The sequence below is a fragment of the Schistocerca gregaria genome, chromosome 3 (assembly GCF_023897955.1).
Source record: "Schistocerca gregaria isolate iqSchGreg1 chromosome 3, iqSchGreg1.2, whole genome shotgun sequence".
NCBI lineage: Eukaryota > Metazoa > Arthropoda > Insecta > Orthoptera > Acrididae > Schistocerca > Schistocerca gregaria.
This window is the reverse complement of record NC_064922.1, coordinates 255141673-255166777: the sequence shown is the minus strand read 5'-3', so window position 1 is coordinate 255166777 and position 25105 is coordinate 255141673. Positions and strand designations below refer to the sequence as shown.

The 25105-nt window shown below is 42.0% G+C and overlaps 1 protein-coding gene across 1 annotated transcript in view; it reads right to left on the bottom strand.

The window, feature by feature from the left end:
* Nucleotides 1-880: 880 nt before the first annotated feature.
* The window catches only part of LOC126356323 (leucine-rich repeat-containing protein 15-like), a 55632-nt gene continuing 31407 nt past the window's right edge, over nt 881-25105 (bottom strand). Inside the window, exons 4-5 of the mRNA XM_050007295.1 lie at nt 4050-4327; nt 881-1593 (exon numbers count right to left, since the gene is read on the bottom strand). Coding sequence (XP_049863252.1) covers nt 1272-1593; nt 4050-4327 — 600 coding nt within the window. The 3' untranslated portion in view covers nt 881-1271. The remainder of the gene's footprint in view (nt 1594-4049; nt 4328-25105) is intronic.

Sequence of the window (25105 nt, the reverse complement as noted above, 5' to 3'; positions counted from 1 at the left end):
GGCTAAAATTAAGGCACTTGTTTCTGGAATAAAGGCGAATGAAAACTTTCTTCTACATTTCCCGCAACTTTCATTTTTCGGTGTACAAGCAATATTTTCTGCTAAACCACTGCAGATAAAAAACTGAAATTTAAACAACTTAGTTTCCATCAGTAACCGTTGTGCACGGCGACCGTAGACTATAAGGAAGGAGAGGGGTCAGTCGCAATCTCAGTAGCTTCTGTTATTCTTGTAAATCTAGATTGTTTGACAACCTCCTCCGTGTCCTTCTGCCTATACACCTGTGAGAACGTTTGGTGACATGAACTGCCGTGAGTCTCTTGAAGTAATAACGAAAATGCGCTGAAGATGGGTATTTATAGCCGAAATGTAGATTTGCCACAGTAATAGTAGCTAATGGGATTACGACTGACATCTGTGTGCCCAGTCTTACTTAAAGCTGAAATTTACTACAGGCTTTGTATATAGTCTAATACAATATCCTGTGGTATAAAATTTTTTTGACGGCCTGTGTGGCCGAGCGGTTCTAGACGCTACAGTCTGGAACCGAGCGACCGCTACGGTCTCCACTTCGAATCTTGCCACGGGCATTGATGTGTGTGATGTCCTTAGGTTAGGTGTGCCCAGTCTTACTTAAAGCTGAAATTTACTACAGGCTTTGTATATAGTCTAATACAATCTCCTGTGGTATAAAATTTTTTTGACGGCCTGTGTGGCCGAGCGGTTCTAGACGCTACAGTCTGGAACCGAGCGACCGCTACGGTCTCCACTTCGAATCTTGCCACGGGCATTGATGTGTGTGATGTCCTTAGGTTAGTTAGGTTTAAGTAGTTCCAATAGTGCTCAGAGCCATTTGAGCCACTATAAAATTTTTGAAAGAACGTTATTGACAAATTTATTTAAATTTTTTGAAACGAAAATTGCTTTGTGTCATAGAAATAAATAACAACTTTCTTTTTGAGTTCGGAAACTGATATTAAAAAACTGGTACAGAGATGTATTTATTTAATTACTAAGGAGATCCTACCACATATTGGAAGTGACACGTAAAGCAAAAAATAATCCATATTATAATCAATAACAAAATTACAACATGTGCAAAATTTTCTTTGGCTATCTCTGAAATTAGTTAGCTGTGTATTTACTCATAAATCGCTGTTTAAATGCCGCATTTTGCAAACTACATATCACGTCCTGTTTGTAGTTAAGAGAGACAGTTATGGTTAAATGCTAGATCGTGGCGTGAGCAGTAGTCTCCACGGCGCCTCGGTCTATGGCTGACCGCTCGCAGTGGTGCTGGTGTCTGATTCTTCCGTGGTGGTGGAGTTGCAGTCGGCGCCGCAGCAGAGGGGCGGCACGGCGTCCGCCAGCAGCTGCCCCTGCAGCTCCGGCGGTGCTGCGCAGTAGCCGCTGGGCACGCCGGCCCACAGCTGGGACGACAGCCACTGCACGGCCGGCTGCAGCGAGCAGTCGCACAGCCATGGGTTGCCATAGAGACGCATCCCCAGGAGGCGCGGCCACCCAGACACCAGCGCCGCGTCCAGCGCCTGCAGCGCGTTGTTCTCCACGAACACGTACTCGATCACAGAGCTCCTGCACACAACGCCACACACAGCTTCAGTCCAACTGTCGTGTTTCTGTAGTGAGAAAATAACACTGAGGTGGCAAACGTCATGGGATATCTTCTACATTGCTGCGGCCGGCAAAAGATCCTGCAAGGACAGAACCAATGACGACTCAAGAGAGTCGTTCAAAGTGACAGAAGTGCAACCCTTCCGATAATTGCTGTGCATTTCAGTTCTGGGCCATCAATAAGTGTCAGCGTGCGAACCATTCAACGAATAATAGTTGATATGGGCTTTCAGAGTCGAAGGCCCACTCGTATACCCTTGATGGCTGAATGAGACAAAGCTTTACGCCTCGCCCAGACCCGTCAGCACCATTGGACTGTTGATGACTGGACACATGTTGCTTGGTCGGACTAGTCTCGTTTCAAATTTTATCAAGTGGATGGACGTGTATGGGTTTGGAGACAACCTCTTGAATCCATGGGCCCTGTATGTCAGCAGGGGACTGTTCAAGCTGGTAGAGGCTCTGTAATGGTGTGGGGCATGTGCACTTGGAGTGCAATGGGGGCCTGATACATCTAGATATGACTATGGCAGGTAAGATGTACGTAAGCGTCCTGACTGTTCACCTGCATCCATTCGTATCGATTTTGGACTCCGACAGACTGAAGAAATTCCAGCAGGATAGTGCTACACCAAGAATTGCTACAGAGCAGCACCAGGAACAGTCATCTGAGTTTAAATGCTTCCGCTGCCAATCGGACTCTCCAGACATGAACATTACTCAGCAAATCTGGGTTCTATTTATTGCGTTCGGTGTTACCAGTTACTCTTGTAAGAGGAAAAACATATAATCTGAATTTATTAAGCCTCTTGCTTAAAATACTTACCATTCTGGCCGTATGTTGGTAACAGTGACCGACCTTGCACGGGGTAGATATCGTTGATATTGAAAGACTTTTTTTTTCAACACAAAAAAAGAGAGAAAAGGCCACACCACAAAACATGAAATTGGTTACTTCACCAAACTGAATTCTAAGGTAAGCTACGGCGTCGCAATTTTTTCGACGCTGGAGATATAGACGCAGCATCTAGCCATGACAATTCATGTTTGTTATTTTTTTTCGATTCTTAATACAGGCTGGTGATCCTTCGTTTCATGGTTGTTTAAATTAGGGGTCCACCCAGTGAGGATGGTTAGTAACGTCCTTGTCGAAAGTAATGGAAAACTGTATTTAACTTATTTAAGCCCGTAAACGTTTTCGCAATCTGTGCCCTTTGTTAAAATACATACAGCCTGAAGTTTAAACGATTATAACATTTGGTCGTGGTTGGACATTCAAGATTTCCAGTTTATGAGCTTGTCTATAAGAAATTATAATTTAATAAAAAGGCACTGTTTCATTTTGGAACTGTTGTTGGTATCCAAACTGTTGTTCACTTTACGACTGCTGTTAAAGTGAATATTGCTGATGTCAGAAATTGTGTCTGTTACTGTATATACGGTGCTTCTTTAATGGTAATAATGTTTGGGATATGGTGAATGATGTGTTCTTAAAACCCCGGAACAATCCTTTCGAGTGTTTTATTTTGATTAAGTAGGAATCTGAAAAGTAGCATTTCGCATAGAAACTGTCTGGCACTATCTGCAACAGCGAGTGAGACGTAGCAGCCAACATCCCGGCAGTTTAGTGACGCTACGGGTTTGAATCATTAACGGATTTCAGCTGAATATTGCATATCGAAAGAAAATTGATGACTATCTTTCAAGTAGAATCGAAGGAAGGAAATAATATTCGACATCCGTCGACAGCGAGGTCACTAGAGACGGAACACAAGCTCGGATTGTGTCAAGGATGTGGAAGGAAATCGGCGGTGCTCTTTCACATGCACCATCCCGCCATTTGCCTGGAATGATTTAGGGAAAGTGCAAGAAACATAAATCTGTGTGGCCTGATGCCGGTTTGAACCGTTGTCCTGCGTAATATGAGTCCGCTGTGTTAACCACTACGCCGTCCGCCCCTGGTAGCTGAGTGCTCAGCGCTACGGAATGTCATACCTAACGCCCCGGGTTGGATTCCTGGCTGGGTCGGAGATTTACTGCGCTCAGGGACTGGATGTTGTATCATCATCGTTTCATCCCCATAGACACGCAAGTCGCCGAAGTGGCGTCAGCTCGAAATACTTGTACCAGACGAAGGGTCTATTCGACGCGAGGCCCTAGCCCCAGGGCATTTCATTTTCCATTACGCCATCTAGCTCGGTACGCAGGATCAAGAGCAGTGTGAAGGCTCAACGTCATGACCGTGATATCTTTCTTGGTAACAATTTCTTGTCCAGTGTGCTTATGTATGAACGAATGCATGTTATTTTGCTTCCAACTGAGTCAAGTTACTTGAATTTCAAAACAATGTGTTGGTTCTTTGTCGCAGTACACCTACTAAGAGCACGCCTAGGACGCTCACCGTTCCTGTAGCTTACCCGTTTACGAAGGCGTCTAGCGGCAAGTCGACGAGGCTGTTGGATCCCAGCCAGAGGATGGTGAGCTGCGGCAGGGGCGAGAACAGCCCGGGCTCCAGCTGCACCAGGCTGTTCTCGCAGAGGTGCAGCTCCCTGAGCAGCGGCAGGTCCGCGAATGCGTCGCCCGCCACGTACTCCAGCCTGTTGCCGCACAGCAGCAGGTACCGCAGAGAGGGCACTTCCGCGAACGAGCTGCGGTCCAGGCTCGTCAGCAGATTGTACTCCGCACTCAGGTAAGTCTGTCGACGAACGAGGCTTGTTATTGTATTTATTTTGCACGTCTAGCTCCGTAGGACCAAAGTGAGGAGCAAAACCCCAACGTCATAGAACGCGTCATTGCATGAAATTGCAACAGAAAGTTAATAATGGAAAAAATAACATTTTTATTAATAAAAACGACAAGCGATAAGTCCATGTAAAAGCAATCGACGCTACCATGTTGTTATAATTAAAATTTCCAAATTTAACACGGAAAGGAGGGTATAAGATGAACATCAACAAAGGCAAAACTAGGATAATGTAATGTAGTCTAATTAAGTCGAATGATGCTGAGGGAATTAGATTAGGAAATGAGACACTTAAAGTAGTAAAGGAGTTTTACTATTTGGGGAGCAAGGTAACTGATGATGAAGTAGAGAGGGTATAAAATGTAGACTGGCAACGGCAAGGAAAGCGTTTCTTAAGCAGAGAAAATTGTTAACATCGAGTATAGATTTAAGTGTCAGGAAGTCGTTGCTGAAAGTATTCGTATGGAAGTGAAATATGGGCAATAAATAGTTTGGACAAGAAGAGAATAGAAGCTTTCGAAACGTGGTGCTACATTACTAATGAGGAGGTGCTGAATAGGATTGGGGGGGAAGAGAAGTTTGTGGCACAACTTGACTAGAAGGAGGGATCGGTTGGTAGGACATGTTCTGAGACATCGAGGGATCACCAATTTAGTATTGGAGGGCAGCGTGGAGGGTAAAAATCGTAGAGGGAGACCAAAATATGAATACACTAAGCAGATTCAGAAGGATGTAGTCTGCAGTAGGTACTGGGAGATGAAGAGGCTTGCGCGGGATAGAGTGGCGTGGAGAGCAGCATCAAACAGTCTCTGGACTGAAGACCACAACAACAACAAGACGGAAACTAATTACTGTACAAGTGACAGACGTTATAGCATTAATGTCAAGGACACGAGGAAGAGAAATAATGCAGAATAAATTCAGTTGAAACACTGTTAATGTGCTACTACGGTACATCATACCATTACATAGCAGTACCCTTACTGCTACAGCCGGCCGATGTGCCCGTGCGGTTCTAGACGCTTCGGTCTGGAACCGCGTGACAGCTACAGCCGCAGGTACGAATCCTGCCTCGGGCGTGGATGTGTGTGATGTCCTGAGGTTAGTTAGGTTCAAAAATGGCTCTGAGCACTATGCGACTTCTGAGGTCATCAGTCGCCTAAAACGTAGAACTAATTAAACCTAACTAATCTAAGGACATCACACACATCCATGCCCGAGGCAGGATTTGAACCTGCGACCGGAGCGGTCGCTCGGCTCCAACTGCACCGCCTAGAACACCACGGCCACTCCGGCCGGCGTTAGTTAGGTTTAAGTAGTTCTAAGTTCTAGGGGTCTAATGACCACAGATGTTAAGTCCCATAGTGTTCAGAGCCATTTGAACCATCTGAATCTTACTGGTACAAAAGGGGCACAATATGATTAGGAAATGAGACACTTAAAGTAGTAAAGGAGTTTTGCTATTTAGGAAGTAAAATAACTGATGATGGTCGAAGTAGAGAGGATATAAAATGTAGACTGGCAATGGCCAGGAAAGTGTTTCTGAAGAAGAGAAATTTGTTAACTTCGAGTATAGGTTTAAGTGTCAGGAAGTCGTTTCTGAAAGTATTTGTTTGGAGTGTAGCCATGTATGGAAGTGAAACATGGACGATAACTAGTCTGGACAAGAAGAGAATAGAAGCTTTCGAAATGTGGTGCTACAGAAGAATGCTGAAGATAAGGTGGATAGATCACGTAACTAATGAGGAGGTATTGAATAGGATTGGGGAGAAGCGAAGTTTGTGGCACGACTTGACTAGAAGAAGGGATCGGTTAGTAGGACATGTTTTGAGGCATCAAGGGATCACAAATTTAGCATTGGAGGGCAGCGTGGAGGGTAACAATCGTAGAGGGAGACCAAGAGATGAATACACTAAGCAGATTCAGAAGGATGTAGGTTGCAGTAGGTACTGGGAGATGAAGAAGCTTGCACAGAATAGAGTAGCATGGAGAGTTGCATCAAACCAGTCTCAGGACTGAAGACAACAACAACAACATGGCGCCCATCAGTTCAAATGTCTCTGAGCACTATGGGACTTAACATCTGAGGTCATCAGTCCCCTAGAACTTAGAACTACGTAAACCTAACTAACCTAAGCACATCACACATCCATGCCCGAGGCAGGATTCGAACGTGCGACTGTAGCGGTAGCGGCGCCCATCAGTGTCCAGAAGAGTCTAAAAGTGCAGGATTGCATTCTGCATAGCAGAAAGAAGCTTGTCCGTAGATATACTGGCTACCTCTCTTGATATGCTGCGCTTCACATCAGCATATGTGTGAATGTTCCTGTGGTAGAGCCTGTCCTTCATGTATCCCCTCAACAAGAAATCAAAGAGGGTGAGATCAGGTGTTCGTACCGGCCAATCATTTGGAAACGATCAGCTGATAATTCGATCGTTTCCAAATATGTTCCAGAGGAGCAGTTAGACTTGACGAGCTATGGGCGGTGGCGCCCCGTCTTGGATGAAAACTGTTGAGTTCACCGCCATTCTCTCTCCTGTAGGACGGGTATGACATGCTGGCGAAGCATATCACAGTAACGTTGGCTAGCTACACTATTCATCTTTGGTCCTCGAGGGCCAACCACTTCAAAAAAGAATATAGTCATGCGGCCACAACATATGGTGACACATCCACCATACAGAGGAACTTTGTACAATCACTGGAGGTGAAGATCCCCACACCCGACAAATGTGTGTGTTCACCTCACCCATAAGAGAAAAATGAGCTTCGTCTCTCCACAGGATGGTCCAGGGCCAGAGCTCGTCAACTTCAATCCTTCCGAAAAAGTGGAGAGCGAAGTCAACACGTCGTTGTGTGTACGGTGGCACAAGTAGCTGTACGGTATTAATCTTGTACGGATACAATTTGAGAGTGGTTCAAAGTATCTTCCGTACAGTGGATTATGAGATGTTCAACTGTCGTGACACAGCACGCGCACTGCCTGACGACTGGGAATTGAGCGCAGCGTTGTCTGTCATAGCAACAGCGATTTCATCAACCACATGCGGTGCAACCGGGCGTCAGTCTCATCCCTGAGAGACCCCCGGTTCTCCAGTTATTTAAAATTCTTCGTCATGTTCCGCACAGCATGCGGATACATGACACCCTTCCATAATCCTTTCAGCCGGCTATATTTTCGAAGTACCGCTGAAGCATTACTGTTGTTTTTATAATAGAGCTTTATAATAGAGCTTATGATAGAGGTTCTCCTTTTGTCCAGCTGTGGTGTTCGCACTGTAAGACCTTCGGTACACAGACCATCAGATTATTTGACTTGTCGCTCTAACGAAGTAGGCGAGTGTCAGCAATATGTCTCGTGGTCTTATCGTGGCGTGTTTATCTTCTGCCGTTATGTCAGACGATAGAAATGCCACTTGCACGCTTAGAGTATCAGATTGACAGTGACCAACTTTAAACAGAACTTGATTGATTTTCACACACATTTATTAAAATAATAAAAAGCATAGTAGACATTACGTAACTTGATTCTGGATGCTATTCACACTTGACACTCTGAAGTTCCTTTGGTCGTGGTACGTTAATCTTATTCTCACATATCTCTGATACTTGACAAAGTGTCTATACATTTCTCTTCATGGCAGGAATATGGTAATCTTATTAGGCACAGACTGAAACTTGACTATAGGCTGGTACAGACTAATGCAGACAAATGCAGACTAGTGCAGACTGGTACAGACTGAATGATCGGAAGTCTGTACACTCGTTATAATACCTCGCGCGGTCAGGTATCACTGCACGAGTGTGATCCGCGAGGAGAAAAGGTTCTACGTTAGCAGCAATCTCATTGGCTGCATTACATATTAATACGCGGATCGGCGAAAGTAGAATTTGGTCCGTCTCTAAGACAGCGCCATCTCGTAGTGCGGAGACGGACGAGCGCTGCGCCTGCGCTGTTGTGTTTAGCGGGGCGAGCTCTAGTGGGAAAGTAGTGTGCCCGCTGACTACGCGGAACTATGTACACAACACCACGTTCATGTAGATACGTCAACAAGTGCACTGCGACTGGTCAAGTGTGTGAGACTATGAATCACCATGACTAATCACGGCACCTGAGGCCATAGTTGGAACTGGTCGGTGGCGCTGTGACGCATAGAAATCATTCACCCCATACCCAAAGAAAGTAATGCTACCAAGTTCGGTACTCATACAGAAATTAGTTTCCATGTAATAACATGTTAAATAGTGAAAGTTTAATTACTACCACCCGGTATAACGCAGGAATTAGCTTAATTTCTCAAGGAACTCCTCGACAGAATATGATTAGTAACCCATTAAGAAACACTTCAGTTTGGACTTGAAAGCGCATGAATTTTTGCTAAGATTTTTGAGTTCTTGTGGAAGGTTATTGAAAATGAATACAGCAGTCTACTGCACGCCTTTCTGCACAACAGTGACGGAAGTACGATGCAAAAACAGATTGGATTTGTGCCTAGTATTAATCAAGCGAATGCTACAAATTCTTGGGAATAAACTACCACGTACTTCATACACTGTTCCGATTACAAGAATGACAGCATTAAGTCTTTGAAGAAGATGTTGAACATAGGCTTCCCAGGACAGTTTGCTATAGAAACTGTAAAAACTGAGTCTTACTCTGATTTAAATTTGTTTATTTTCTACAAACTATGAACTTGTTTTGAACTGTACTATTTGAAACAGTTCCAACGTTGCACAGAACATCCATTACTACCAAACTACAGTCATGAGCAGACAGAAATATTTTAGTTACCTGTAACAATAGAGGGGATTTCATTACTCATTACTTTATGGACACGTTGGGGTTGGGTTCTCAGACTGGTATGGTGCCACATTACTCGCTTCTCATTTCACAGAACAAGTGCGCCGAAGAAGAAAAACCTACAAAATATCCCAGGAGACTTAGAATAAGCCTGAAAGAAGACCATTTCGGAATATTTACGTGCGGATTTCCAATTTTAGCATTGGCCTGATAACCAAAGAGTACCTCCTGAAAACGTTGGTCGAAAATTCGGAATTATTTTAATTTCGTTCTGTAATAGCTTTCACTCTCCTATCTTTTTTGAGGGAGAGAGGAAGTAGATGAAGAGAAGAATTATGACACTGCCCGAATAATTTAAGAGATCTCTGAGAGAGTCGAAAGACAAAATTAGACAAAATTTGTTAGTAATTGTAGAGATATTTGGGTGAACATACAATGACAAGGCTATTCACCTGGTATGCAAGGCATATGCTAGAAGTGAGATAATCTCAGACTTCAAGGACAATGTAATAATTTCAGTTCCAAAGAAGGCAGAAATTGATAGGTGCGAATATTATCGGATTGTGAGTTTAATAAGTCATGGGTGCAAAATATTGACACGAATTACCGAATGTGGTGGCGTAGTGGTTAGAACACTGGACTCGCATTTGGGAGGACGACGGTTCAATTCTGCGTCCGACCATCCTGATTTAGGTTTTCCTTGATTTTCCTAAACACTTCAGGCAAATGCCGGGATGTTTCCTTTTCAATGGCACGGCCGACTTCCTTCGCCATTCTTCCCTAATCCGATGAGACCGATGACCACGCTGTTTGTCTCTTCTCCCAAAAAAACCAACCAGCCAAACCCAAACACGAATTATTTACAGAAAACCGGCACAAATGATAAAGTCGACCTCGAGGAAAATCAGCCTGAGTTCCGAAGAAATCTAGGGAACACGTGGAGCAATGCTGACTTTGCAACGTAGCTTAAAAGATATACCGAAGAAAGGGAAATATACTTTTACAGCACTTATAGTTTCAGAAAAAGCTATTGAGAGTGTTGAGTGGAATACACTGTTTAAAGGTGGCAGTAATGAAATACAGGGAGAGGAAGGTTATCTACAACTTGCATAAAACCCTGGCTGCCGTTGTAAGAGTCAAAGTGAATGGGAGGGAGCAGTAGTTAAGTATGGAGTGAAAGTGAGTTGTAGTCTGTCCCCCTTGTTATTTAGACTGTACACTGAGCAAGAAATAAAGGAATCGAGGGATAAATCTATAAATGGAATTAAAGTTCTGAGAGAAGAAATTTAAGATTTAAGGTGTGCCGATGACATTGCAAATCTGCAAGATACAACAAAGAATGTGGAAGAGAAGTTAATCGAAATGTTTTGTATCTTGAAAAGAGATTATCAAGTGACTACCAACAAAAGTGAAGAACGAGTAATGGAATGCAGTCGAAGTGAAGAAGGTGAAGCTGAGGGAATTGGATTAGGAAGTGAGACACTGAAAGTAGTGGACTAGTTTTTACTCGGTCAGAAAAATAACTTACGTTGGAGGAAGTAGAGAGGATGTAAAATATAACTGGCAATGAGCAAGAAAAGCCGTTCAAACAAAGAGGAATTTGTTAAGGCAGTTTTTGAGTTATGTGTTAGGAAGCCTTTTCTAATTGTAAAAATCTGGAATGTTTGCTATGTACAGAGTCGAGCTCGTTTATTTGTCTAATTTTTCTGGCATCTAGATAGGCGGCGTGATTGTAGCGCAGTGTCTCTAGACTTATCGCTGCTGCCACGACGTGAAGAAAAAGGGCCCTGAGCGCCCGACGAGAGTTAGTAAGAGCCGAGTCCCAGAGTACGACGCTGCCGGTAGACGGTTAGCTCTTTGAAAGACAAGTCCTGCGCTCCGAGAGAGCCAGTGTGTGACGTGGAGGAATCGTGGCCGTTGTTGGTGTTGGGAATCGTCTCCGTTTTTATTGGATTGCCGTAATTGCGGATTTGGTCGTCCGTTTGTTGACTGAAATTTTAAATGTTTCGCCTGGAGAGCACTTCTTGTGCAAGGGTCGTTATTGTTTACCTATTTGGTCACTCGGTTGCTGCCTTGCACGGCTCTCTCGCATTTGTTGCAGTTTAATTTGATAGAACAGTTACCATGCGGTTTTTTCACAGTAAACTGGTGTATATTTAGTTTTCGATACGTGATTTTGGGATTTATAAGGTTTTATAGATCAAGCTGTGGCGTAAAATTGGAAGATTTATTAGTAGTTAGCGATAGTTTTAAAATTTGTTGCATCCCATTTATTATTTTATGGAGATATGTATCTTCCTTAAAATGAAATTTTGTGATTTTAGGGGCCATTTTAATATGTGTTTGAATTGTTTTTGATCCTACTGTGCGAGCTTAAGACTTTGATGTATTTCTTGGTGACGAAAGTTTATGATAAATACCATCATTTAGAGCGGTAAGGCTTATGCATCCTTCAAAACACTGATTATCTAAACGGCACGGGGGGGGGGGGGGGGGGGGGGGGGGAAGCAGGACGTGAAGCGGGCCTACCTACTTAGAGCAGGAGAGACACCACAGGACATTGTAATTACCACTGTCCACACTTTTTACAAATAAATTCATAAAACTTTGTCAGCATGACCAGGATGGATTCAGGACCGACACTCATAGCAGTGGAAGTTCAAAAACAAAATAAAATAATATTTTTTAATGTGTAATTTCGTAATTTTTTCACTTACTATTGGCTGCATTTGCGGCATCGATTAATTTTGCACAGGGGCATGAAACTCTAGAATTTTCCAAATCTATTAATAACTGTGGTAAAAATTGAGATAATTAACTATAAAATTTGAGTTTTCTCTGAACATAGAGTTTAAAATGTAACATCTCATTCAGTTTTTCATGAATTAAATAAATTTTACGAATAAGATAAACGAAGTCTTTACACTTTTATTTTTTTACTGAGGATGTCCATTTTCATAAGACGTTGACCCTACTTTCCTCAGTTTGCAACTAAATAAGCTTACTAAATCTCTGTTTTAGAATTCTCTGGCAATTACGTCTGCACAACATGTTAGCGAGGTGAGATTGTGTGCCGGCCGCTGTGGCCGAGTGGTTCTAGGCGCTTCAGTCTGGAACCGCGCGACCGCTACGGTTGCAGATTCGAATCCTGCCTCAAGCATGGATGTATGTAATGTCCTTAGGTTAGTTACGTTTAAGTAGTTCTAAGTTCTAGGGGACTGATGACCTAAGATGTTAAGTCCCATAGTGCTCAGAGCCATTTGAACCATTTGAGACTCCGCTGAGTTTAACATGGAAACAAGATAAATGTGTAAATTTTACTCATAATTCCCCAGTCGTGACTCCTCTCTGAAAGTTACAAATGGTTAAACAACTAGGCGCAAATAAATCGCTGCATTTTCCGCGGAATTCTGTTTGGATACTAACCAAAGAAGAGGTGACAGACCTTTTTGAATGGTCACCAAGCAAGTGAGGGTGTGAGGGGCCCCTCTTAATAGTTATCAAAAAATGCGAGCGTGGGCTTCAGTTTAGAACGGCATTTTCCCTACAGCGCTGTGAGCGACCACACACCACTGCCACCTCCCCACGCTTCCCCAGCCGACTGCGCACTTAGCGGCCATAGCAGTATGTCTGGGGCGGCGCCGCGCCGTGGTGCGAGAGCTTGTTTATGTCGGCTGTCTGGAGACTGAGTTGAGTTTTATCAGCCTTTCTCTTTCCCGCCTAAAGATTATTGTTTTAACGTCTGCCTGTATATCTAGGCGTCATGTTTTCAGGTTGTTGTGAGCGTTAAATTCAATCAGCTGTACTTATTTCACTCTGATTGCTAATGAGCTTTATTGTGTAAATTTCCTAGGGCAGTGTCTTGCATACAGAATTTTCCCTTAATCTAAATGTTAATTTTAAAGTAGTAATTAATGTTTTAACATAGATATATGTGTCTTCCTTAAAATCAAATTTTGTGATTTTAGGGGCCATTTTTAATATGTGTTTGAATTGTTTTAGATCCTACTGTGCGAGCTTAAGACTTTGATCTATTTCTTGGTGACGAAAGTTTATGCTAAATACCATCAGTTAGAGCGCTAAGGTTTATGCATCCTTCAATACCTTGTGTCATTTTTAATTTTTGAAGAAAATTTGTCTCTTGTTCCACTTGTCCAAAATTAAATCGTTTGTTAAAGCCAGCCCGCATCTCGTGGTCGTGCGGAAGCGTTCTCGCTTCCCACGCCCGGGTTCGATTCCCGGCGGGGTCAGGGATTTTCTCTGCCTCGTGATGGCTGGGTGTTGTGTGATGTCCTTAGGTTACTTAGGTTTAAGTAGTTCTAAGTTCTAGGGGACTGATGACCATAGATGTTGAGTCCCATACTGCTCAGAGCCATTTGAACCATTTTTTTTTTTTTTTTGTTAATGCCATTTGTGTCTACCTACCTCAGTGCCAAGACTCTCTGTTAATGGAATGGAGATTATGTTTTACAGAAATCTTTTGTTTAACAGTCATTAAATATTAACTATCAGGTTAACTGAGTTAGTTTGATACTTTTTTAAATTATCAGTTTTTTTAATTCCGTTATGGTTCCATTGAATTAAATATAGGTCAATCTTAAGTAGTGAAATCCACAGCATTTTTAAATTGGCACGTATTGTTCATGCACTCTGTTAAAGTATTATATTTATTAAAAGTATATATGTATTTGTTAATGACAAATGATGACAGTTGTGGGCTTTCCCTTCCAAGTCGTGTTTTCTCATCATGTTGTGTGTCCAGGGATAGACTTAATACAGGAAAAATTTCTCAGTAGCAAATTGCCAAGTTAACAAACTACATTCAGCTTTCACATTAATGCGACCACATGCCAAAAGCCTGAATAACCAACCACATTTTGCAGTACGAGGCATGCAGAAAGAGAGTCTGTAAGGTTGTGGAAGGTCTGACAGGAGTGTGGGGGCACACCGACTCTGACCGAGCGAGGTGGCGCAGTGGTTTAACACTGGACTCGCGTTCGGGAGGACGGCGGTTCAATCCCGCGTCCGGCCATCCTGATTTAGGTTTTCCGTCATTTCCCTAAATCGTTCCAGGCACATGCCGGGATGGTTCCTTTCAAAGGGCACGGCCGACTTCTTTCCCCGTCCTTCCCTAATCCGATGAGACCGATGACCTCGCTGTCTGGTCTCCTTCCCCAAAACAACCAACCAACCACGACGACTCTGACACCGTGGCCAGCTGTGCTAGGTTTGTTGGCTCGGGATCCTTGGCGCGAACAATCTGATCGACGGTGCCACAGATTCCAGTGAGTTTGGTGGTCAGGGGAGTCTAGTAATACCAGCCTACTGCTTTTCGAAGTACACTGCATGGTGTGTGACAGGCAGATGCCATTTTGCCGAGGGAAAACAAACAGCATGTATGGGTGTACATGGCTTGCAAGGATAGAAGAATACTTTCATTGATCCATTGTGCCTTCCAGAGTGACTAAATCACTCAGAGAAGATCACAGAAACATTTCCAAGACCATAACATTCCCTCCCCTGCCCTGGACACTTCAGCAGATTGTTAGAGGACTGTACACACCAATGTCCCTCTGTCCAATGGACCATAAAACGTGATTCATCTGAAAGGGCCACCTCTCACCACGCATTGGACCTCAAGTTGTGGTACTGGCGTGTGAATTACAGCCTTCATCGTCAATGGGTGCTTGAATCTGGCGCCTGCTGTAGAGGCACGTACCAAGCAACGTTCGCTGAACAGTCGATGGGAAGACACTGTTGGTAGTCCCTTGGTTCATCTGGGCAGTCACTCGCTCAGCAGTATCACGTCTATGCGCCTGTACACATCTCCGCACCGATTTTTTACCCATGTCATTTATGGATCATGATGCAGCACACTTGCCTCAGCGTCCTATTTGCAAAGTGCCGTTTTTCCACCTACGGTGTACTTCAACGACGATGCCTCGCGAATAGATTACGATTTTAGCCATTTTGGCAATTCTTCCACCTTTACCCCAAAGGCCAATGATCAGATAAATCGCTCAGTTTCCGCATTATGATAACGACTGCACTGTTGTCAACGCCTCCGACTCGTTTTACATACCCTCCACTGTTAGTTACGGTATGTGCTGTGTGTGAGTGTTTGTTGCACGTTCATGTCACGTTAATGAGACTCAACTATGTACATTTACCATCACTAGAATCAAGAAACCAGAAATTATTACCACTGGGATTGTTTTCTGGCTTGACTAACGCCTTTGACACTGTAAACCATGATACCCACATGAAAATATAAAATATTATCGAACCGTAGATTACGACATGTTTTTTTCTTATCTGAGTGGCCGGAAACAGAGTGCACCGGTCCCATGTCGATCAAATAGCAATAGACGGTTAAACCGCGTGTGTGATACAAAAAGGTAGATACAACTCTAATCAGTAGAGATAATAAAGCACTCATACCGTCAATAAGAACAGCAACATAAAAAGAGAAGCCGAAACAGGAGACAGATCCAAGATATCCCTTGTTCGGATGTGAATAGCAACATCCAAGATTAAGATTAAGAAAGAGTTTCCTCCGCTCAATAGAATCACTCTTAACGTCACCTGCAAATCGTCGAATACAGCTTTGTCGTAACTCACCATCAGAGAGGCACTGGAACAACGTTAAAGAAGAGTTTGCTAAAGGACGCCACCTCTCATATAAAACATGGAAGTTCCCTAACAGGTTCAGAACTGGTGTATCCCAATGCAAGGTCGATTTGAAGAAATGGGGTTTCTCCCCAGGAAATGAACTACGCGAATGTGGCGAACAGCAAGATCATCAACACCTGCTCAACTGTAGAAAACACCCAGCCCCATGCCCGTTGGACGATCTGGTTATCGCCAATGAAACAGCAGCTCAAAGGGCTAAATTTCGGATGTCACATGGAATTTAATCACGTACTTAACATTGTTTGTAAATTGATGTCTTATGGAACTAATCATGTACTAATATTGTTTGTAAATTGCTGTATATCGGCTATATATGTTATGTTCAGGACACGAGAAAAAATAAATAAATCTTCAAGCTATGCAAATCTATAAATCTTATGCCACGAAAACGATTTTGAATGTCTGTCTAACTCGTGAAATTGATCAGAAATAGTCATACACACAAGCTCTTTCATAAACTGAGCACAACGGAAAAGAAATGGGCTTAAATCGCTAATATTGTATATTGCAGAGTGAGTGCTGATTCGTAATGGTAACAATCCGAACTGAGAATGTGTTAGCTTTCTGTTCCTAGAGTCCACCAGTGAAGCAAGAACGTTTGCTGAGTTCTGTAAGCATCGAATCGATACGCAAAAACAATTAAATCATGGGAGTGAGCATCTAAATATACTAACATTCTTACGTAACATCACAACAGTGAGATTACGTTGCACAATGCATGACAAACAGAAATCAACAAAGGAGCACCCACTGACTTAGGTCTAACAACATCTGGAAACTGATAGCATTGCAAAGAAGACTCACTAATTATGTGTGTCTCATGAGATCAGCGTTTAGTGTCTGATTTCAGATACACCTTGAGTAACTGTGCATCGTAAAGCGATGCCGAAAGTTTCAGCAATATGACACCCATTCAACGCGACTCGCTCTACTGACATAATGCAAAGAATGACAGGATATATTTCGAAGAAAATGCGGATGAAGCAGATTTATAAGAAATTGTATTGTAGCTGAGCATAAGAAAATAACTTACAGCTCCGAAAAGATCATAAGATCCACAACTGCAAGATTTAGATTTTCGATAGGCAAGAGAAACATTGTTTTCTCATCTCTTAATACTTGAATAAGTGAAAACTACTTTTTACTTAAGGAGAGGGCAACATATTTGAATTTAAAGTACGACGAAGTGAAAAATAACTCATAACGCTATAACCTGCTTCCATTCGACTCAGTATTAGCAACTTATAAGCCTCTATTTTAATTCGTACAAGCATATGGCCCCACTCCTAGCCGCGGAGTGATCACAACTTAGTAGCGACAATCTAGCCTCGTCACAATAACCAAACTAAATGATAGCAAGTGAATTTAAATGATCTCATCCGACTATTTCTATTAATTTTATAATACGGCAAAGTCGTCTTTTCTCCGAATATGACTCCACCAGCAGGCATCATACCACCCCAGAACAAAACACAGACTCTAATGTAAGGTAATAATGGCGAATACTCTATGAAACAAGCAGGGCTACATGTCCTGCACCCAACGAACGGTTTCCTTCCGTAGAAAGCAAACTGAATCGACAGAGACGTAAAACTGTATCAGTTCTCAAGTAGAGGGGGATCTGTCATGGTTCTAGGGCTTAATCGAAAGTGATTGTAATGTCTCGCATTAAGTATTTTATATATAAGATTCTCTGTTCTTGAACCCGCACACACCAACCAAGACTCAATACACCATCAAAAGAAGAAATCCTCGAGCACATCCACCATCTCAAAACAACAAAGCGGTTGGTGATGACAACATAGTAGCAGAACTATTGAAAAATTTACGCCCTAAATCATCTGAGGGGCTCACGGAAGTTATCAAAGAAATTTGGACAATAGAAGAATTATCCTTCTCCTGCACAGGAAATGCGACAGAACGGATGTCAACAATTCCCGAGACATTTCACTACTACCAGTCACCTACAAGACCTTCTCTTCATGCCTATTGCAGAGCACACGGGAACAAACTGAACACAAGATTGGAGAGTATCAAGAGGGTTTCCGACTCGGACGTACCTGCCTTGAACAAATTTTTGATCTAAAAGCAACGGTGAAATACAGAGATATTAAACATAAGCCCACCATATGTACATTCGTCGACTTCTAGAAGGCGTATGACTCAGTCGATCGTAAATACCTTTTCAATACTCTAATAGAACTCGGACTTGACAGAAAACACGTAAGCTCATTGGACAGACACTCTCCAACACAACCTCTAAAGTAAAATTCATGGGAGAAATCTCGGAATGTTTTGAGATCAGAGCAGGAGTTAGACAAGGAGCCGGACTGTCTCCAATCAGGGGACTGATGACCTCAGAAGTTAAGTCCCATAGTGCTCAGATCCATTTGATCCATTTGGTGTTCATTTGTGCTCAATATAATTTTGGACGAGGTAATAAGGGAATGGGGGAGTGGGCTTAGAAAACGTGGCCTATGGAAACCAGTGAGGGTTGGAAGGAAAACTTATGTTACCTGCCCAGCCTTTGCCTATGACTCTGCAGTTTTGACGGACAGTGAACAAAATGCACTACACCAAATAGAAATACTCAAAGAATGCGCCGAAGAAGTTGGCTTGCAAATTTCATTAGAGATAACGAAGTTTATATGTACACTCTTAGACACACAGAATCTCACCACAAAATATAAACGGATAAATAGGGTTCCATATTTTAAATACCTGGGGGAAATTTTGGAACTCACTGGACTAGAAAAAAAAATCTCAAGAAACTTGAGCACAGAAACTAAAGACTGCCCACGGTCGAACATACCAACTTTACCACAATATGAGCACATTCATGCATGCAGAAATCAGGGACTGCAGCACTGTCATTAAATCCGAGTTGCTATACGCAGTAGAAACCTTGTCACTCCATAGCAAGATGCTACTACAAAACCTACAAAATGAAGAACGAAAGATCATTAGGTATATCCGTAGACTGCGAGAAACTGAAGCTCAGTATAGACTGCAAACCAAAAAAAAAACTACAGAGGAAATTTCAAATATTACTGCTGACTTTAAAACAAGACCTTAAATTCTATGGACACATACACTGATTCTCTGGGTGTAGAATCACATGCCAGGTACTCACAGTCACTGAAAACCTGAGAGGTATGACATGAGACGAATAAGTACGAAGAGACCATACTGATGCTCAACTCAGTATTCAGGACACTGCAGACCGTAACATTTACAGAAGCAAAATAGACAAGTGGGATGACCAGCCAGAGACAGGAGCCAAAAAGACCGGTACAAAGTGGGCGTATGAAAGGAAGAAAGCCATGAGCGAGAAGATGAAGGTCTCATGGAAAAACCGCAGGAAGAACTGTAGAAGCTTCCCGTGATCGACAAAGGGTTTACTACGTATATATATATATATAGGAAGAAACGGAAGTGTCGAGTGTACAGACACCTTTCATAGTCAGAATCAAAAGACATACCGAGGGTTGTAAATTTGATCCTCTGTTTCTTTTGTTGCACATAAATAATACCCTGTTTACATTCTCAAAAGATGAATATTTTGTCCTTTTTGCATGTCATAGAAACCTAGAAATACCTACTAGTACCAGTACACTTCCCAAAAAGGCAACTAAAGCCGTATTTGAAAGTACAACATATAATTCTAGAAAGGGATTATAATTATGACAACATTCAATACACACAGTTCAAAATGTCTCACTGAACTCAATGAATAATACGCTCAAGCAGTGAAAGAGTATTCAAGTAAAGAGTGTTAAGGTTTTGTTGTTGCACACAGAACACAACCTCGTTTGGAGAATCATCTGTCTACAATTAATGAAGCGCCATAGTTCATGTAAGTTTGATGTAAGCCTGATTAAAACTTTAAGCATTTAAAAAAAATTGGTTTTTACTCTGTATTTATATTTACTAATGAGTTGCGGAGACACTTTCAGCGAACCTCAACTTGCAGGGACAGTATTTTTATACTACAGAAATGTGCGTTTTCGACTTTGAGAATCGCTTTCAGAGACCTTTGCAAAAATATTGAACTGCAACAAGTACCTCATGCCTTAAAAATTCATTGAAAACATGGATATAACACTGGGACCGAAAACAACCAGTGCAGAGATCAAGGACTTAACATTATTATTGAAAGGATTCGGATACACAGGAATTACATGTGTTGAATGACTCTCCATTGCATGTTGAAAGGCTTTTGGGTGGAATTTAAAGTCAAATTAAAGAACACTCTGTTTGATAACTCCTTCCATTACATCGAAGAGTACCTCACAGAAACTCTTTAACCGCAATGTTTTAGATTGTACTGCAATTAACGTTATACTGCACTAAAATATTATTTCAAAATCTGGGGTGATTTCATTGTATCCCACTTTAAAAAAATGAACATATTTGACTTATTTCAACATACCAAACACCTTTCTACGTGGGGTCTTATGGAATACGAATAATGTAAAGTAATAAATTTTTTTCATATTACGTTTTTCGTAGGTAGATGCCGTGCGGTTAGGGCCTCCCGTCGAGTAGACCGTTCGTCTGGTGCAAGTCTTTCGAGTTGACGCCACTTCGGCGACTTGCGTGTCGATGGGGATGAAATGATGATGATAAGGACAACACAACACCCAGTCCCTGAGCGGAGAAAATCTCCGACCCAGCGGCGAATCGAACTCGGGCCGTTCCAGGCATGATATTCCGTTGCGCTGACCATTCAGCTACCATTGGCGGACTACGTTTATCGTGTAAAATTTTCTGTAGAGATTCTTATGATTTGACTGTGGCGTAACGTGCTTGACAATCATACAGACGACTTTCTGGATGTTTTTGACAGTTGTCGGATCTCTGGGTTGACATTAGCATCAATAATATTCAAGATAATTACGGTTGCGTAGGAATTAAGTATCAAATGTTAAAAGTAAAGGAAGATATTTCTTGTTGACCCTTCCTATTTTGGGTGAATTCCCGTCACCGATGAATCGTCCAACAGAGAATTGTTTAACTTCAGTATATACGACTACTTAAAAAGAAAAACACTGATCCGCAGACCTACCTGACACTTGATATGCATTATTGCCAACCATGTACCTCTTTCGCCAGGAACTCTATATCTCTCCTTACTCTTCTCTTCTTTATATTTTAATGTTGAGTAAATTTGTACATTGGTTTGGTATTCAGGTAACGTGTCACGTTGAAATTAGCCACTAGATAATAAATTAACATCGAGTTACACATTCCTAGTAGTAGTAAACAAGAGCTGCCAAAGAGCTACTAGAAGTGTACAACTAGACAACTAAAAAATAGAGCAGAGTTTTGTTGCTCTGAAATATAATTTCTCAAGCTATCCGGTACGGTTACAAATTGAAAGAAACTAAAAAAAAGGTTTTAATTAGCAAATAACCACTTTAGCTTGAAGCAAACGAGCGTTCCCATCCAGAGATGCTTCTGGAAGGTACTCGAAGGGAGGGAGGTGGCACATTGTAAGACACTGGAATTGGTTTTTGGAGGAAGGCGCCTCAAACCCTCCTTTAGCTTTACAGCTTTAGGCTTTTCGTAGTTTCTCTAAGTCACTCAAGATGGATGTCGGGATGGTCTCACTGAAATGATGCGGCCGATCTCCTTGCCCACTCAGAGTTTGCGTTCCGTCTACGATCTTATAGTAGATGGGACGTAAACCATAACCTTCCATTTTTATGTGCGTATGTTATGTGACTAGAGAAACTGTATTTATCTCTTTCCATGTAATGGCTGACAACGGATAGAGCGTGTGCCTCCTTGAAGGCGGGCCGCACCGTCGTATATCTTGTCACAAGCCGTAATGGGACGCAGGACATCGTCTCTCAGAGCAATGTTCACAAACCCTTTTTTTCCCAAGCGTCTCGTATTTTAATCCTTAAATTTATATTACTAGAAGGATTCTGAGTGGACTTAATATTATCTGACGGGCTCGTGCACTCATATGTATGTACAAATTTTGTACCATCAGTAAATGTTTTCTGGAGTTGGAGAGTTAATGAAGTAGTTGTGTTGCACTTGTATTTATTGAATTTTGTGGAGGAGATGGAATTAATTTTACTGGAATAACACATTATAATTTTTATTATACTCTGCAGTCTGGACAGGTTTCTCTCGGCTTTACCAGAAAAGGTTAGTGAATTATTTAACAATTTGAAAAATGCTTTTGGAGAGGACAATTTGATTCATTATTTTCGAAGCATATAGTTCTGTGCCCCCCACCGAAGATTTAATGAATACTGCAGACAACAGATGTATTAGAAAATTATTACAGTCGCCATCTCTGTTCGGCGTAGCCTATTATCCCTTCAGCCTCACTTTGTCCATAACGGAACTAGCAGATATGCAAATCGGTATTAATATTATTAGTTAATAAAGAATTTTGCTACAAAGCAGAGAACATGCATTGAAGTTTTTTGCTGTCTTAATGGTAATGTGGAATCATCAAAGGTGAAGGTGATAAACTATAATAGTTAATAATTACGGCCACAGTGTTGCGCCAGTTCACAGCAGAAAGTAACCAAAGCGTGCTGGACCTAAAATAAATACAATGGTGTTCTGAAATGCACAGCTGGAAGGAGACATCTTAACCCTTTCGTGTTTCAAGTTTATTTAGCATATATTTCAAAAATAAAAGTAAAAATTTCTTTTCCTTTGTGATAAATAATACACATTCACCGCAAAATTTTTAAGCTGGCCGATTTTGAAAACAGGCGAAGTGAGACAAATTCAACCCTGAATCTGACTGGATCCATGTTTACATGTTCATCTAGGATTTTCAGAATAAAATGTTTCATTTCAGACTGATTTTATCAGGCTGGCGATTATGGAAAAAAGTAGAACAGATCTGTCCCAAAATACATCAATTCTTCTAACGACAAAAAACATGAAATGCCACACATATGTTTTCAACATGACACTTGAATATGGCTTTGACATATCACACACCAATGTTTTCTACATTCTTTGAAATTTTCTGGGGCATATAAGACCCACTACATATAAATTAAGCGCAGAACAACAGAATTATTGAGGTGTGTAGGAATGCTTCAAAACAACGTCTATGATGTTATAAGAAAACACAGTTACTTACTTCATACATTCTCGGAGTGGAGAAGACGGCGAATTGACCTGATTTTCGTAAACAGACACACTATAATCACGTTCCGCTTCATCTGATCGCTTATAGCCTTCTAAAAGCATGTCGCTACTTTATAGCACTAAACAGAGGCGGGATACAGACGTCCCAATGATCAAAATTTCGTATTGTATTAGTGGGATACATGTGTTCCATCAATCACTAAAGGGGTAAGGAAATAGAGTGGAGGAAATAAAAAACATGATAATCCTTGCTCTTAGATACAAAACGTTTAATGTAAAAATATTGTAAAGAAAATTACTGGGGGAAAGATCAAGAACTTTAGTACTAGAGTGACTCCAGGGCACAGATTTTTAATCACTACATATTCATTACATTGTAGGTTCATCACACCTGAACGGTTTGTATTGATATCATTTTACGTCATGCCATCTACACTGATTTCATATCTTTCCATCCAGCCATTCATTTCAATTCAGTGTATTAGCTCATTTGAAAAGACGAGTACATGCTATATTAAATATTTAAAGAGAACGGCGGGATGCATGAAGTGTGACGAAATGAATTATGACGGGAAAGACACATGTCTACGGTTACACTGACAGCCCAAGGGATTTAGAACACAACATGAAATGACACGAAATAAAATTTGAAAACAGGGTCAGAGCGTATGTTCGTAGGGCACCTTTGTACCCAGTAGAGGGTATCATTCAGCGTGTCTCGGTGTATAAAGCAGCGTTATCAAGCTGCGGGAACAGCGCTGTCAAACCCCGGGAAGCACGAGGTGCTTCGGCTGACGATTACGAATCGCTAACCCGCGCCGCGCGGCCATCTGTCACCGTTATGCGCTGCCTGCGAGGCACTAATGCGACGCGTAAATCTGGCTGAGGTACGGGGCCAGGGTCCGGCGCAGCACAGCACACCACAGCGCAGCACAGTACCGGTCTTGTTACAGCGTTATGAATTACTGACGTGGTCACGCCCGGCCGGCACCAAATTCTGGAAGAGCTGCCTTGTCACCAACGTGGTATACAGTGACGGGGTTTAATAGCGTGCATAATTGAAATATTGCGCTCAACGGCTTCCGTTCTGGTGGTGGTGAGCATTGCAGGGGTATCACCAACGGTTTAGTGTGTACGGAAATCACGTGGAAATCCTACGATGCACATAATAGCTCTCATTATTAACCTTCAGTCTCAGTGATAAGTAAAGAGACCTGTTTGACGTTTGGACTTTTTCCTTGTGTAGTTTCTGTTATCTTTGCAGTATCAGAAACACAATAAATACAATATCTGTAAAACGTTGTTATAAGTGATATGAACACTAGAGGTTTCATGGTTAAAGAAATCCCCAGCTGGACCGCAGTTCGCTCGTCCCAACAAAGAATTAAACATGATCGTTTCCTCTTATGACTGTCAGAACTAGATATTTTTTTATTTATTGCGATCGCAGTCTTGGAAACCACGACACCAGTCTTCATAGTGTTTGTCTGTCACATTAATTCTCCAAATATCAAACTGGACAGTACGAACGTGGAAAATACGAATGTGTAATGGAATGTAATGCCTCGAATCTTGTATGTGAAAACGCTGAAAGCTTTCCAAACAAAACAAACGTTATTAAGATTCTACGTCTTTGTTCTTCACATTTACGTATTTTCAGCTGTCTGCAGCTAGAGCGTTCCAAATTGTGGCTTGAACATGGTACTTGTAATGCAGCTGTGTCGGTGAATGAGAAACAGTTTGCTGTAATCGAGTTTCGAAGTCAAAGAGTTTGTCCATACATGGAGCATCCTTCAGCATGACAATGCCATACTACGCACGAGCGTTGCGACATGTGTAACAATCCGACGCCTTGGGTTCACTGTCATCAGTCACCATTCATACAGTCCCGACTTGGTCACATCCGATTTTCATCTGTTCTCAAAACCTGAAGAACTCATTCGAGGACTTCATTTTCGTAGTGATGAAAATGGGCAAACAGAGATGAGGTTGTAACCATTCAACCAAGCCATACGTTCTACAGTGGCGGTATCAAAGAACTGGTCTCTCGCCAGGGTGACGTGTTAAGGATTAAATATACAGACATGAAGAATAAAGATGTAAA